Below are 16,164 nucleotides of genomic sequence, written 5' to 3'. Positions count from 1 at the left end.
AGAAGAATTGCTGTAGGATATCCACAGATGTGTAAGGAGACAAAACAGGGTGGTTGCCAATAAAATCACCTCTTACAGCTCATTAAACTGTGACCGGTGTGAGACTCGCAGCACCACCTGTGAGATTTGAGTTGCAGGTCTTCCCTGACCCAACATGCTCAAAAAGACGAGCTGTAAATATTAGCCAAGCTATTATCCATTGTAATAAAACTGTCATAATGCTGCTGAAATGATGATCTACCTCTTAACATATAGCAATTTGGCTCGCTTCTTTAGCCCACTGGAGGCTGGCCACACTTTCTGTTACTCTGGCTGTTTTTTGTGCCCCACAGCAGAGTAACAGAAAGTGAGAGAGAGAGAGATGAGAGGAACTGACTGATATCTGTCACCAAACAACTGTCATGCTTCAGTCTCTGACACGTTCTCCAAATATTTGCCAGTTCAGGGCCAGGCACACAGCTCATCCCTTTAACTGAAATGGCAATCTGATGCGGAGGACTGAACGAGCACCACAAGCTTAAGTTTAAATAGTGTGTATATGTGTGCATATGTTTGGATTTGATTTTTTTAATGGCCACTCTTTAATCCTGCAGACAGATCTACCACCTTGTGACAAAAAACACACACATATGCACAAAAACACACACACACACACACTTAAAGTCAACTGGAAGTGAGATTGACAGCTTTTATGCTTTCATAACACCCACATATTTCACAAACTCCCACAACCACAATCCGACAATACTGTTATGGCTTTTTTTATGATGGTGTTACTATGACAACACACTTCTAATGTCCAGCATCAAAGATCAAGAATGGCTAGTGAGGCGAGGAAGGTTCAATTACAGGTTCCCCTCACACACTTAGACAGTGCATCCTGTTTGTGTCAGTTCCACAGCTGTATGTACAAACTAGAAAGAAGTAAAGTAACTCACTGAAGTAGAAACAAGAAGAAGCACAGGAAAAATGCGACTTCACAGGAAAAATTAAAAACAAAGAGAGTTAGTATGATCAACTCTTTGTTCAGCAAGCCTTGCCTTGCTCAGCTTGGTGTTGTCATGGACACAGAACCGAACATTTACTACTGTAATGCAAAGTGCACATGACTTCTCAGCTTTGGAAAGTCATTGTCGCACAGAGAAATAGAGTAGTTTTACTCACAGAGAAGGTGGCAATTCCTGCAATCTTGACAATGTGTATTTAAATGACGAGGGTCAGAAATGATAAGATCTGCTGTCAGTACAGTTTAAATAGTAAATGGTGAGTGGACTGGTGCTTAAATTTACAAACGGACCACTTTTTAAAATACATGTTCATCCATTCATGATAAGAATTAATACAATTTTTTATTCACGCTATCAGATGCACACTTACACTCCGATCGCTGCATCTTGGGATATTTAGGATGCAATTTCTTGTATTTTGCCCTTTAACTTGGGCTCCACCTGATTAGCTAGATTCCTAGTGCAAGATAGTAAATACCTTTGTATCCATCCTGCTACTATTGTCTTCAAGTTTAAAGTTGGTCATACACAATGAACTATAGTAGACCCCTTTTGTTTCATTGAAACAGCTCTGATCCGTGGGACATGGACCTCTGCGGTCTCCTATATTTCTAAGATGATACTTAGATACTACCTCTGGGCTGTGGGGTAGACCCTCTGTGATTCAAGCTTGTTCCTGCTGTTTTCCCAGGTGCACCAACAGTTTGGGATCTGTGGAGGCCTGCGCTCCTAAAGCGCGATCCATGATCAGTTTTTGCAGCATGGCAGGCTGTTTAACTTTTGTTTGTTTAAGTTTTGTCATAAAAGCAACTGATCATAACAAAGTATTTTCTTTTAAAGTTCAGTTAAATCTGTTGTTTTAGTGGTTTTTCTTCTTTTTTTAACTCAAGCTTTATTTCCATGACTCCCAAAGAACTCGTTGTTGAAATCCCGACAATAGAAGCACGCTGCCTGTTGACCAAATGAGGACATTTATGATCAAACCTTCCAGTCAATTAAGCCTCATCACCTTGAAAAAGCCAACACTCATAATATAGTTATGATATTTATCCATCCCTTAAATTTCAGTTTGACTCCTGAGCCATTTTTGCCCAACAAATGGCCACTCTGTTGCTCATCACCAGTAATTATTGTGCCTGTGTGTATGGGTGGCACGTGTATGTGTGTCAATGCCAGACAGGCTCATTAGTGGCGATCTAGACCATTAACAGTCTGTGTCCTCGTTGCAACACCAGCAGAGATGCAGGGCTGTAATTAGCTGCCGAGACTATCATCTCTTTCACATGTACGCTCGACCATTTAGCTTCCACTAACATGCCACATTCTCCCTCACTGCTGCCCGCCCACGCACTCGCACAAACGCCGAGCCACATGGTTTGATTCACACAGTTTGTGCGCACACCTACACAACAGCCAGGCACACACTTTCCTCATCTTATCCGCACAGATCCCCAGGAAAATTTTGCACGCAAGCCCCCGCACACTTACATAAACTCCCCTTGCTAGTAGTACCATGAGTAAACTGTACATTATGCCTGGTTTGACATTTCGCCTCATGTGACCACCAGCTGCTTTAGAAACCGTGCAGACCTCAGGTGAAGGTCTGCTCTCTAGAAAAGGAAAAGAAGAAAAGAACAAGGGTTTGATTCAGTGAGCCTCCTCTAGCCTCCCAGGGAATCAGTGTGTAACTAGACAGTGATTCATTGGCTGTGTGTGTTCAAGATGGAATAGTTGGAAACAAAAGAGAGAAAGAGAAGGGGAGGAAAGAGCAAGAGAGCGATGAGTTCGGCTCTCTGCCAGTAAGCCACAGTCTGTCTGCCATGTTCACACTTGCAGCTCTGTCCCCACCGGTTCCAAAGCTGAGGCGGTGCCCGCCAGGGATCAATATCCATTCCTATCGGCACAGGGAGGGAGCCAGGGGGTATTGTGCATGAAGGGCGAAATGCTGAGATTATATCAAGTAGAAAATGCGATGGGAGCCTTATTGCCATCAAACTTAGACCACTGAACTCTATATTGTGCTTTGAATCCCTTTCCTGTCTGTGGGAGGAGTAGAGTCACTGACCTCGGTTGCCTCTTAAACAAATCAAGCGCTCCTATTTGGCTTTTAATGGGATGGAGTGATTACCCAGTGACTGCACGAGCGTGTTTGAATAAATTCTGCTTTAATATCACGCATATTCAACCGTGTACCTAGAAATGATTTTGTTTTGCACACAACTGCAATGAGGCTGATTTTTTTTTAAAACACAAGACCAACATGAAACAATTGATTCAATAGAAGTGGATAGAATCGGTTTTCTGCTGTAGCTTTGATGTGAAGCTGGCAGGCTCCTTCATGATATGAGGATACATTTTTATAAAGGGCCAAAACATTTGCACACTCTACCATCATTTCTAGTGCTATCGTTGTCTCGTTTAAATAACTGAAGGGCTAATGTTAGCCTCTCACTGTAAAATTAAAGAGATCTTTTTTATGGTGAACAAATGTAGCCTAATGCATTTCAGATGGTTGACTGTGTGTGCACCTTTTGGCATTTATCTTTTTTTTTTTTTTTTTACCTCCCACGTGTAGGATTTTTAAAATTTTTTTATCAACTCACAGTTGGCTTTCAGCAAATCTAGAAAGATGGGTAAACATTAACATCATTAGAAATAATTTGATCTCTTATCAAAATTCACCAGAGACCCCAGTCTTCCTCTCTCTGTGTTGCTGTGTGTGAATTCAAGCACTGGATGAACAGATTATTTTTTTGTGCTTGGGTGGAGACAATTTCAGCTCGTATTCGTGCATCTTATCCAGCTTGTTCTTCTCCAAGTGAATGTGCAATTAAATTTTGCCCCGTTTTTAAAAAAAATAATATTTATTTATTTTAAGGCCACAGCAGTCAAAGCAATTGTTCCCTGCCCTGAAACAAAGTGGTAGTTCCATCATCAAAACTAAAAATTGAAAGCCATCCAACTTGTTGTTAAATGTTGTATTTGTTAGTTAAGATTGGTGCTATCTAATCTTTCCATAAAAGATAAAACCTTTTAACTGAGATATACAATTTTGCTGTTCCCTTATGTGAGAAGTAAGATCGCAGTCACCCAGGCCTGACGGAAACAGGAAACAGACCCTTTGCAGCTAAATCCAACATGTTTCAGAATGCGCAACTTTTACCTTGAATCTCTCAATCTCTGCTTTACATCATACTGCTCAGTTTCACATCCATCTAGTAGTAGTTGGGGAGTGTTGGCATCGCCCAATGATCTACAGGCTTGTGTGACTGAAGCCTAATATAAACACTGTTGATCATGCTCCTGAAAGGACTCCTCACCTGATGTGCCACCTTCAACCTGAACACTGTGGACTACACTGTGGTGTGGTGCACATGGATTATTTCAGTTTTATGGACAGAAACTTTGGTAATTCTTGATCAAATCTTGTTTCTGTCAGTGAAAATTGTGTGTCAAAAAATGGAGCTGTGCGATATGATGAAATATATTGGATGACAAAATTAAAACGCCTATTGTTTCATATTATACGCTATCGCTTGTTTCGTGCCCCAAACATGACAAACCTCTTCTACCATCTACCCAAGAATCACGTGAAAGAGTGTGGAGAGAGTTTACGGATGAGAAGAATAGAAATCACAATTACTTATTTGCAGAAATTGGCAACATTGTAGTCAGTTGCTACTCTGCAGTTCAGTGCATCCTTTTCCTTAACAGGAACAAACATGTAACACTGTGAACAAGCTTGATAAGCAAAGTATTCCTTTCACAACCCCAGAGGATCAGACATCGTAGTCAGAAATGGTAATGATTTAAGCATGGAAGGAGAAGCTGCAGCCATGTCTTGCTCTGCGTTTGATCTCACAATCCTGTCTCTTTCCCTCAAACCTACGCAGCTCCTATATCCTAAATATGGGATTCGATAGGAAAAAAATTCAACTTCTTTATTCAGACTTTATTCAGTCGAAAGAGAAATGAAGGCCCATGTTAAAGTCCCATTTCAACCACAGGTATATTCACCATAGAACCTTTGGAGGGACACAAAAGAAATGATCCCCTTGTAATCCCTGAAGATGGGATGATCACCCAGAACAACTGTTTTAATGTGCAGTGACCAACTATCCAGCAAAATGCCCCCTGGAGCACAACAGAGCCACTGCCCACTCTTTATAGGTGGTGGTGGTGGTGGTGGGGGTGTGTGTCAAAGGTTTAAGCATTTTCAAATTTTTCACCATCTATAGGTTTCTACTTTAACCCCATTTCTCATGTTAATTTCTACCAACAAAGACTTCTAACAAAACTGAAAATAGTTTATTGTGATCATTTACTCTCAGAAGAGTGTGTACTTTGATCTTAACAAGCTTAAAGTCTGGCAGAATTTTCCTGCTTAAATCCCAAAAATACTCTCAGGAGATGCACGATGTCTAAAAACTCCACCCCACTGGTACATTTTCTTAACTTTACTCACTTTGACACAAATTTGTGCCGTATGTAGTTGTGCTGCAGTAACAGCAAGCTGGGTGGCCCTGACATTTGTTCCACCTTTCGCATTTGCAACTTGTCATGTCACAGGCAATCAACGCCATCGGATGCGACACTACGCCCTGATGTATTGCAGTTTACTGGCGCTAACATAACACAACCAGATTTCAGATTTTTTTTGTGATGCTGTTTTTTGTAGATTTTTTGGATTACAAACCCCTTCCCCCCAAAAACCCAAAACATTATCTTCCCATGATAATACCTCATGTCATCCCTCTATTCCCCCCCCCCTGTTTGCTGGCTCCCTGCTCACTAGCAGAGACATGGGCAGCCTAATAAAGAAATAAATGGGAATAAATCTATTCAGTGGCCGCTGCTGACCTTTGCGCGTGAGTCTCAGTGGTGTCTGTGGCACCCAGGCGGTTGGCATTATGATTGGTATGCGACATTACACTACACAAAGAGGCAAAACATGGAACTACAAATTGGTTGCACACAAAAAGAAACAGCAGTGTCAGTTTTCCAAACGAGTTGGCTCAGATTCCAGCTCGCTCTGCAAATGAGAGCGTGCTAAAGTTCATGCATCATCACTTAGAGGATGCCAAGTTAAATCAAGGACAGGTAAACGCAAAGAGAGGAGTCATTTAACAACATTTAACAATAAGGTTCCAGAGACAGATCCTATCTGCTTGGTTGATGAAGAGCCACTGTTGCCGTTTCTAGATTTAATTAAACTCTCCAACGTTTTAATCTTCAACGTCGGTGCTTCGGCTGAGTCATCGCTGACAGATGCACCGCCGCCACAATTCAATAAGAAGGCAATCTCAGTTTGTAGGCAGATCACAGGAAGCTTACACACAACTTATGCTCTGTCATTTGAGTCATATGTATATTTCCCAAAGACAAGACAGCAACTCTCTCATAGACATTGCCATTAAAAGACAGCAATATAAAGGTTTCTGGCCTTCTAGAAGAATACGGACGTTTGTACACACTTAACACTCAATGTCCTCCATCAGTCCGCACACACACTCAGCTACACGTAGATTCGGCAAATAACAGCCCTGTGTGTGACTCATGACAAAGTGCAGTGCATAATTATGATTGTCAGAGAGTGTGAGAGGGCCTCCCATTCTGAAAAACACAGAGTTGAAAGCACTTCAGAGCCATTTACCAGTGTTTCAAGGACAAACTGTGCCAGTTTTGACATGCTTTGATTTGCGGGCTTTTATTTGGATCTTGTAGAAAAGGTAAAATTCACTATACATGTGAAAATGAAAAAAAGAAAAGAAAAAGAAAATCAGAAAGTGGGCTTGAAAATAACACAGAAAAAGCTTACGCTTTCAGACGCAATCAGACTATACTAGGGGACCCCTAGTATAGCTGGAGTGGAATCTGCTGTCAATGAGGAGCAAGGAACAGCGAACAGTAAAGCGGACTTAGCAGGACATCTGAGAGCAGCTGAAGATCAGTAAGTCATTGCTGTGCACTGAGGGACTGTAGCACAGATTTCTGCTGTCACTGGACTAAACCGCACATGCAAACACACCAGCAAAAGATGACAGAAATGAACAAGCAGACAGGAAGAAGGACAGAGATTCAAGCTCTTCTCCAAAGCCAGCAACACTACCTTTAACACCTTCTCACCTGTTCCACCTCTCTGAACCAAGAGGCAGGTCTCAGCTCCCACAGGGCACTCCTTGAGCAGCTCCACCACCTGTGTGTGACCGAATCCCTGCACGGGCTGCTTGTTAATCTCCACAATTAAGTCGCCCTCGCACAGGCCCGGGCAGCCCTGAGGCTCCAGGACTTGTTTAACACGCTGACCTGTGGCGCTGTCTGCAATCGTGAAGCCAAACCCATCCACGCCCTTCACCATGGTCAGGGTTAGTAGCTCTCCCTGGGTCGCGCCCGATGATGCCATAGAGACGCTGTCTGGTGGCGTAGTACCCGTGGTGGGAGGAAGCGAGCCATCTAAGTGGGTGTCCGCTGGGTGACCAGTGAGCAGCTGCTGCTGGGCGCTGACCGGGTCCTGACTGGGGTCTGTAACAAAGCGTGCCGTGCGGGTGAGATAATCTAGGTAGTTATCGTAGCCCGTCCTGCCGTTCACCATAATGGGCCGCTGCTCCATGATGCCCAGTGGGGAGATGATGGTGGTGGTGTTGTTGTTGGTGTTGGCAGCTTCCTCTGGCTCATACGGCAAAGGATAACCGCGACATAATACGAGAGTCACGCTTTGGCCAATAGGTACAGACTGGAAGAGTTTCACCACATCAGCATGGGTGGTACCCAGGACGCACACATCGTTGATGTAGACAATAACATCACCTGCAGAGAAAAAGCATGGACAAAAATATAGTGGTTAGGCATAATGGAGCTGGAACATTAGAAATAATGGGCACAGATGTGGGTGGCTAAAGGCGATTAATCTCAAGAATTGTAATAAACAGAAGCCACGTTCAGGCTCTTTTTAATTTTATATTGTACTTTAATGGCACATCAAATTACAATTAAAACAAAATGACCCTGAACTGAACAAAATTGCCATAAATCTAATTGGGCAAAGTTAAAGAGTGGCTTCAAAGTATTAAGTGCTTTTCTTAAAAAAAAAAGAAAGAAAAAGAAATCACAAAGAAAAAATATTAAATATTAAAATTCAAATTTAAAAATACAGCTCTTCATCATAACCTTGGTCAATGGAATTTCAGTTAAAACCACTTCATTTAAAAGAAGACTTATTCAGTCTGCAGAAATTTGACAGCAGTGTTCTGGGTCCTAGTTGTCTCACTGCAGAGCAATAAAAGACCCCCAGCACAGAACAGGCGTCAGTGACATCAAACGTGATGTACTGATTATGACATAACAGAAACAGCAGGAAAAAGCAGGTGTTGGGGTGGAGGTAGTTTGCAGGGGTACCAGCAACTGTATATGGGCTAATGGCTCAGTCACACCAGAGTAAAGAAAGGATGCAATCTCTTTTCAAATAGGATAAATTGGTGGCTGCCTGCTGATTGCACTGGATTTTTTTCACATTTGGCAAGCAGTTGTGGCAAACAGCTGAGCAACTGCCTTCAGTTGCAATGTGATGGCAATTGAAGGCAACCTATTTCCATACAATTGCGCTCCAGCTCAGGCTGACAGCAACCACTCTCAGAAAGACTGGCAAAAGTTTGCAAATAACAAGTGTCTAATTTATAAATGCAGATCAATCCGAGTGTAGACTACATCAATGAGCCCAGTTCATCTGTGTCTCTTTGGTAGAGGGCACTCGACTGGCTGCCAACTGTTTGCATTCTGGTAATATTTCTGTAAAAGCATTGTTGCTAAGCGCCTGTGTCATTTCGCAGGTAATTCGCAGTCCTGCAACAACTACCCTTGGCGAAGTAACTTTTGTTTCAAATCAGGCTTTGTGCGGACTTTGAATGCAATCAGTTAATGTCATTTTCTGGTTAACCTCTGTAGATGTAGATGGCAACAGATTTGTGATATTTGCCCATCTATCACAGTTACTCACTGCATTATTGCAAACAAATTGCATGTAATTGCCAATTTGAACCCATTCAATCACAAACCGATAACAGAGAGACTCGTATCTTATTTTCATTTTTATCACCACCTCCATGCACCAAAGTTGCCCTGAGGATGTCAGCTGAGTGTGAGTGGTTGTAGAACTGGTGCCCATCTTTAAAGCAACCAAAGGCAACAAGACTGCAAGTTCATTGCATACGATCATAATAACTTTCATCACGCCACAGTCTCCAATCACTGCTTCCTCTCATTCAATGGCAGCATAAGCAGTTTAAAATAGATTTATCAATATCATGTGCAGAAGAGTATCAGCAGACCCATCAGCTGATGGACCCTGGCTGGTACTGAATTCAGCTGATTGTAGCCAATGTACAGGGACTATAGACTGTCCTAACAATGCTAACAATCTGTCACACTTCTACAAAGGCAGTGGTGATTTAAGAGAACAGAAACAGCTTACCATAGTGGAGAAAATCACTATAAGCAGGAAAAATGACAGCTATAATAGTGAAATATTGTGGGATAATAATATACATATGGGAAAAGCAATCATCACGGAAGGGCTTGAGCCTATCCCAGCTGTAAAAAAGAGAAAGGAAGGCTACACCCTGGATGGACAGGTAACCAGACAATTTACTCCTAGAGCCAGTTTAGCATTACCTGATATCCTTTACTGTGAGAGGAAGTTTAGAATCAAGCAGGCACACTCTACACAGACCCCACCACGGTGTCACTCCAGAAATCATTATGTAGAATATCAAATATGCGGAAGAGCAGCTGGCCTGGATTTAATATCAAGACTTCATCTCTCTACAGCTATTCACATTCTCAGCTGTACGCTACATCTGCGCTGTCTCTCCTCAGATGGCTTGCAGCTATAAACCATTTCTACAGATAAACATTACCACCGATAATGTCTCAGCTGCCTTTTAAGTATAAAATAGTGCATATGACAAGTGGCTAAAATGTTTGTCTTTTATGGTCCCAAGTGGTTTTATTTGCTTGCTGCAGTGTACTGCACTGTAGATAAAAACCAAGCCAACAATTAAATGTTCCCACACAAAAGCTCTTAACATCCAGGCTTATCTTTTTCTCAACCAGATTACTAAATATAGTGTTTTCTGCTCCACTGTGGAGGAACCATGCAGCTTTTTCAAAACTCTGGGCAAGTGGGACTAAGAAGCACAATCCACATTAAAGTCTGACAAACAGGATTACCTGGGTTGATAATGAAAACAATTACATTCTAATTGCAGGCATAATTGTCACGCTCTTTGGAGAGAGGGCAGGGTGACACTGTCAGTGTGCATTGTAAAGAGAAGGCGTTAAAAAACAGCGATCTTTTGTGATTAATAAGCAAAGCATGTGCTTTAGTGATTGGCTCTCACCTTGCTAACCACCCTGCCCAATTCTCATAAAACGTGAACAGCACTAATAGATGGTTCAATTACACTTTTATTTATTTATTTATTTTTACAAAAACAAGGCAATTTTTTTATTGATTTTCTGGATTGGCTGTGGAACTGCAACCGAGCAGCTAACCCCTCTGAGTGACAGCACACGTGGAAGTTAAAATATCACCGAAACGCTGTTTATCTTTGTAAACGTTGTCTCAAAAGCTTTTCGAGTTTAAACGCTCTGCTGGTATTGACAGAGCCAGCTCACACCTCTGGGCAATGTGACGTGAGGGACTTTTTAATTAATCTGGGTAAACGTAGCCAACATTTGCCTTGAGCATCAGTGTCAGAATCAATAGTTGAGCACACTGGCAGAAAACAAATGATGGTGCTGTGACCTCATGGCGCCCTCAAACCGCACATGTATCTCATTCTTTATAACCAGAGATGAAACGCAGATAAACCATCAACAGACACAGGCGGGTAGGAACTGTGATATAATCACATGTTTTACCAGGAATCTTTATTCCTAAAAGATGGATTTCAACTTCACACATGTGTGCCAAATTCTACCGCCTTCCCAATCTCCATATAGAAGTGACATTAATTTTGTTTATTACAAATTGCATAAGAGCGACTCATTAACTCCTCCAATAGTTCCCCTGTTACTCTGAATCTGTGTCCCCAAACCTTTTTGGCTCATTATACTTTAAAATGATGAAAAACACTCAATGATTCTCAAAAACGGAGAGTGCACACTCTCATATACTCAGAAAAACAGTTACGCAAAGCACAGGTGAGCACTAATCATAGGTCGATACGGCTGGCATGATAACAAAGCAAAAATAGCTCTACAAATAATTTTTACCTGCTTTATTTGATCTACTCATCAACTACTTGTGGCTTCACGGAGTAGCGGTTAGCATAGTTTGACACTGAGTGGGGAAACAGACACAGCCTGTGTACTCCTACTGCCCATCCCAGGCCCGGATAATTAGGAGGGATGTATCAGAAGGGCATGTGGGGTAAAATCTATGCCAAATCAAATATGTATATCCACCCACTGTGGTGACCCCTTGGGAAATAACGGAAAAACCAAAAGTACCGCATGTATTTTTTCTACTACTGAAGCAAAAGCCCATGCTACACCTTGATTGGCCTGTTTGTGTTTTTATAAGGTGATAAAGTGTTGCACGTGCATAAGTAAAAAAAGAAAAAAAAAAAGAAAAAAAAGGTCATTTTAGCTCATAGCTAGGTGGTTGCTAGGCAACATGATAATGTTACCATACATTCTGTACAAATAAGCTTTTGTGAATATAAATCAAATGTTACTGTTGAGAAATTAAAACCTCAGTTTGCATCCATAAGGTGTTGTCGGTACATAAATGAATAATTTTTAAAAAATTGTCATTTTAGCTCATTGCTTGGTGGTTGCCAGGTAACATGATTACATTATAATATCTGATATAGATAAGAGCCTTTAGCGGCTTAAGATATGTGCCATGTTTTGCACACACACAGACAAACAGAAAACTAGTATATTGTTGGTATAAAGATATAAATTATGTTTATGTACTGTTTATGAGACAAAAAAAGCCAAGATGCAAAGCTTCAGTTTTAAAATAAGCTAACAAAAACAAAAACAGCTAGCTACTGTATTGAAATAAGTACAACTTTGCAAAAGGAAATGTGAAATGAGAAGCAGTTGCACTGTGTAAATCCGTCTGAAACCAAAGAACCTTTGAAACCAAATATTCTGTCACAACTTAACCTCCGTGTATTTAATTTGAATTATTATTCGGTAAATGTTATTACTGAATAGCTATATCCCAGAAGAGGAATGTCCATTCAGTAAAAATGAAAGACAAGAACATTTATTTACTTAACATTTTTAGGGAGCAAAACTCATTTTTGTTCTTTTTTGCTATTTAATTAAACACATCAAGAGCCTACTGTCATTTTACTAAAAGAGCAATTTTCCATCACCATGAGCAGAACAAATTAAATCCATGGGAAAAGTGTCAAAATATCAGCAGATAAAACAAATTATTCACGGGGATCCAAAGAAAATGATGTATTTTTGCCATTTCGGTGAAACAAGGACAAATAAACAAACATGGCCACGAGCACGAGAGTGGAAAAAATTGAATCATCAAGAATGAGAGCTCAGACAGCAGCCCACACTAATTAAAACTGCCCTCGTTCTCTCGGTCCATTACAAAAGCTCCTGCAGGTCCCTTAAACAGTCCACATCACATTGACCTTATCTGTACACACCACGCTCAGTGGGACCAAGGCCCACGCTCCCACCTGCTTCATCTTCATTGTCCCATCCTTGCACATTCGTTATGACATATTCATCTCCATCTAATGGTGTGCTCAAGAGTCTGTCAACATAACGAGAGTTCTCTGTGGCCCTGCTGAGAAGATGAGGCCACGATAACAGAGCAGTTAAGACTCTCAGCAGGGTGGGCCGTGGTACCGACTGTGGTCGTCTGAGTGTCTGTGTGCGTCAGGCTAAATGTTAAAAACAAACGAAAAAAAGATGAAACAAATAAAAAGAAATCAAACATCTTATGGAGGTAGTGTACTTTCCCTTTTTTCTTACTTTTCGTGCAAGAATGCATTGAAATTAATTGTAAACAGATATAACACAAAATCAGGATGAAACTGCAAGAGAGAAATATTATTTCTTGACATGAGAAAAGCCTAACTGTAAGCTTAAAGTTATAATTTTTGTACTGTGTAAGGTGACACGTGATTCTAAGCGCACTATGGCCATTTTGACTGAATGCCTTTAATGATAATAAAGGTACAAATGGTTAACTGCTCATTAATTCACATATCTAATCAACCAATCACAATGCAACAACTCAAGAACAGGGCATTTAGTCATGCAAACATGGTCAAGATGACCCACTGAAATTCAAACAAGCTTAGAAATTGCTGATCAGCTGGGATCCACTTGTTACAACCAAGGTAAGCAAAAGAGCATCCCTGAACATATAACAGGTCATAAACAGGCAGATGGGATACATCAGCAGAAGACCACATCAGGTGCCTCTCCTATCAGCTGAAAACAGGGAAGCGAGGCTATTATTCCTAAGGACTCACCAAAATTATACAAATGAACAAAAAGGTTTCAGGTTGATGAGCCCAATTTCCCAATTTCCTCCACAGTCTCAATCCAATAGAGCACCTTTGGGAAGTGGTGGAACAGGATATTCTCATCTCGATGTGCAGCTGAAAAATCTGCAGCAATTGTATGACACTATCCTGTCAACACGATCCAAAATCTCTTGATGAATGCCACAAAGAACTAATGCAGCTCTGAAGGCAAAAAGGGTGGTCCAACCTGGTACTAGCAAGGTGTATCTAATGATCTATCACTGTATGGGCAGGATTTTGGCCAACAGGTTGCTAAACCTTTTGAAACTTGCTTTAGTAGTTAGTTAAGATTTTTTTTCCATTGCCGTCTTTGACTCGTGTTTTTCATAAACCTTTTTTTTCTTAAATAAAAAACATCTAAGCAAATATGGCAGCCTTATCCAAATAGGCCACACACTGTAAAACAAGGGTTGACTGTCCTCCACCTACAGACCCATTTCATTTCACGTTAAACACTTTCTGCCTCCTACATTCAAACCAAGCCTCTTAGCTTTTTTTTACATTAAAAAACAATTATTGCTAAAAAGAATTATTTTCTCTACACATCAAGCAATTTAATGGAAAAAATGATCTAGAGTACATTTGGTCTTATAGGTAATATATATAGATATATAAATATAATATATGTAACTATCATACATATGTTTTTGAAGCTGCACAATCACACAGTAGATAGAGATAGCCAGGAGGTGTCATAGGGAAAAACCGGCAGGAATCAGTTATCTGAAATTGGGAATTTCACACCTCTGCCGGCCTGGGCTTCCTCCGTGTAAGCTCTGAGTTAGCAAGCTAGCACTGTTCCTGAAGAAGTAGGACACAAAGTCTGTGGAGGCAAAGTTGGGGGAACGGGTGGGGGAGTACAGAAGGATATGAGCTGACGAGAGGAAGTGGTGAAGAAAAGATGTGTGATACAGTAGTAGAGAAGTGGGAAGGATATTTTAGTTATTTTGGGGGAAAGAATACATAAAAAAGAAATGGGAATTGTAAAACAAAGCAGGAGGATTGGACGAGAAGACACAAAACCCAAATGCTTTATATGTAGAACTATCAGGACAAGCTTTATTAGTCACCAAGGGATCTATTCTGGGCTGCTGCACCAACACATTTAGAAAGAAAGAAAGAAAGAAAGAAAGAAAGAAAGAAAGAAAGAAAGAAAGAAAGAAAGAAAGAAAGAAAGAAAGAAAGAAAGAAAGAAAGAAAGAAAGAAAGAAAGAAAGAAAACAGAACAATTATGAGCTAGTGTTCTGCAGAAATCTGTTAAAACATTGGTGTTTTGGAGAGGAGCATTACTACAGAGGAAACACCTTGACCAGCTTGCTTTATGTGTGATAAATCACCACTATAAGCTCTGCATTTGCTGCAGAGTATAGAGACAGACACATCACTGCATACTGAGAGCATGACAAGCTGGCTACTTCTAGTCCCTTGACCTTTCAGTACAGATGGTTTGCCTGTGTGTGTGTGTGTGTGCGTGTGTGTAAGTGTGCTGCAGTGCGACCCCCCCTGTGGCCACAGCCCAACGTTGTGGGGCTTATAAAGTCCCTTTCATGATTAATGAAAGAACAAAACTGCAGTTGGTGCACGGGCATGTGCATATGTCCACACAGAGAGCTAAGACAATGCAAGCCTGGCAAGCTGCACCAGCCAAGAATATATGCAAATGGATAATACTTTTAAGTGTGTTTGAGTGTGGACCCAGTGCCATTTACTCTTGAAGAGGAAGCTCCACATATTTCTGCGTGAAGAAGTGGAGGAAGACGTACTTGGATGGTTTCGAGTAAAAGTACCCAAGTTATTCTGGAAAAAAGTAAATAATACAAAATACAACAAACCCCCCCCCCCAAACACTTGGCTTGGATCCAGAAAACAGAATTACAACACAATTATTAAACCTCAGTTTCTTTTTAAAATACAATAGCTTTAGACTTGAATGAATAACATAAACACTGAAGGACAAACAAAGGATGTCTGAAAAGATTTGGGGACCCTATTTGGAAGTCTGTAGGGGATGTGGATCTAATGGAAAGTCAACTGGATTAGTGGTTTGTTGTGAACCATGCAGTTTTCTATTTATTTATTTTGTAACTTAAAGGAGAGGGCTTGTGTGAACTTGAACACTGCCATTGCTCCACTTGTCCTCTGTCTTCAGGTGAACACTTTTTTGAGGATGTGGATTTTCATGTGCTGAACGGGAGGAGCAGGTTGTTTTATTTTTGCATTTGATTAGTTCTAGAAGTAAAACTGCCCTTTCTTAAAAGGTACGCACGTTTGTGTTTTTTTTTTGTTTTTTTTGTTGAGTAACTGGGTCCATCCCTTCTCTTCCACTTGTCCTTATCAGGGTCCTTGTGAGTGGGGCTCTAGCCTATCCCAGCTACCACAGGGCGAGTAGTGGTGTCCACCAGACAGTAACCATTTGCACTCACATTCACAGCTAAGGGAAATTTATAATCACAAATTAGCCAAACCCCACTAACTGCATCTCTTTGGGAGGAAGCCAGAGTACCTGGAGAGAACTCACGCAAACATGGGCAGAACATGCAAACTCCACACAGAAAGCCTCGGCCAGATGGTGAAGTCTAACTCAG

General features: G+C 41.0%; 1 protein-coding gene across 12 annotated transcripts in view; it reads right to left on the bottom strand.

Annotated features, from left to right (window-relative positions):
- The window catches only part of magi2a (membrane associated guanylate kinase, WW and PDZ domain containing 2a), a 265,937-nt gene that overhangs the window by 34,819 nt on the left and 214,954 nt on the right, over positions 1-16,164 (bottom strand). For all 12 annotated transcript variants that reach the window (XM_085252260.1, XM_085252261.1, XM_085252262.1 and 9 more), the window contains one exon: positions 7,134-7,814. In XM_085252260.1, coding sequence (XP_085108386.1) covers positions 7,134-7,814 — 681 coding nt within the window. The remainder of the gene's footprint in view (positions 1-7,133; positions 7,815-16,164) is intronic.

The sequence above is a fragment of the Mchenga conophoros genome, linkage group LG17, assembly GCF_057382185.1.
Source record: "Mchenga conophoros isolate Kocher_MC1m ecotype Shallow Benthic linkage group LG17, M_conophoros_male_GT1.1, whole genome shotgun sequence".
Classification (NCBI taxonomy): domain Eukaryota; kingdom Metazoa; phylum Chordata; class Actinopteri; order Cichliformes; family Cichlidae; genus Mchenga; species Mchenga conophoros.
This window is presented reverse-complemented; position numbering and strand designations above follow the sequence as displayed.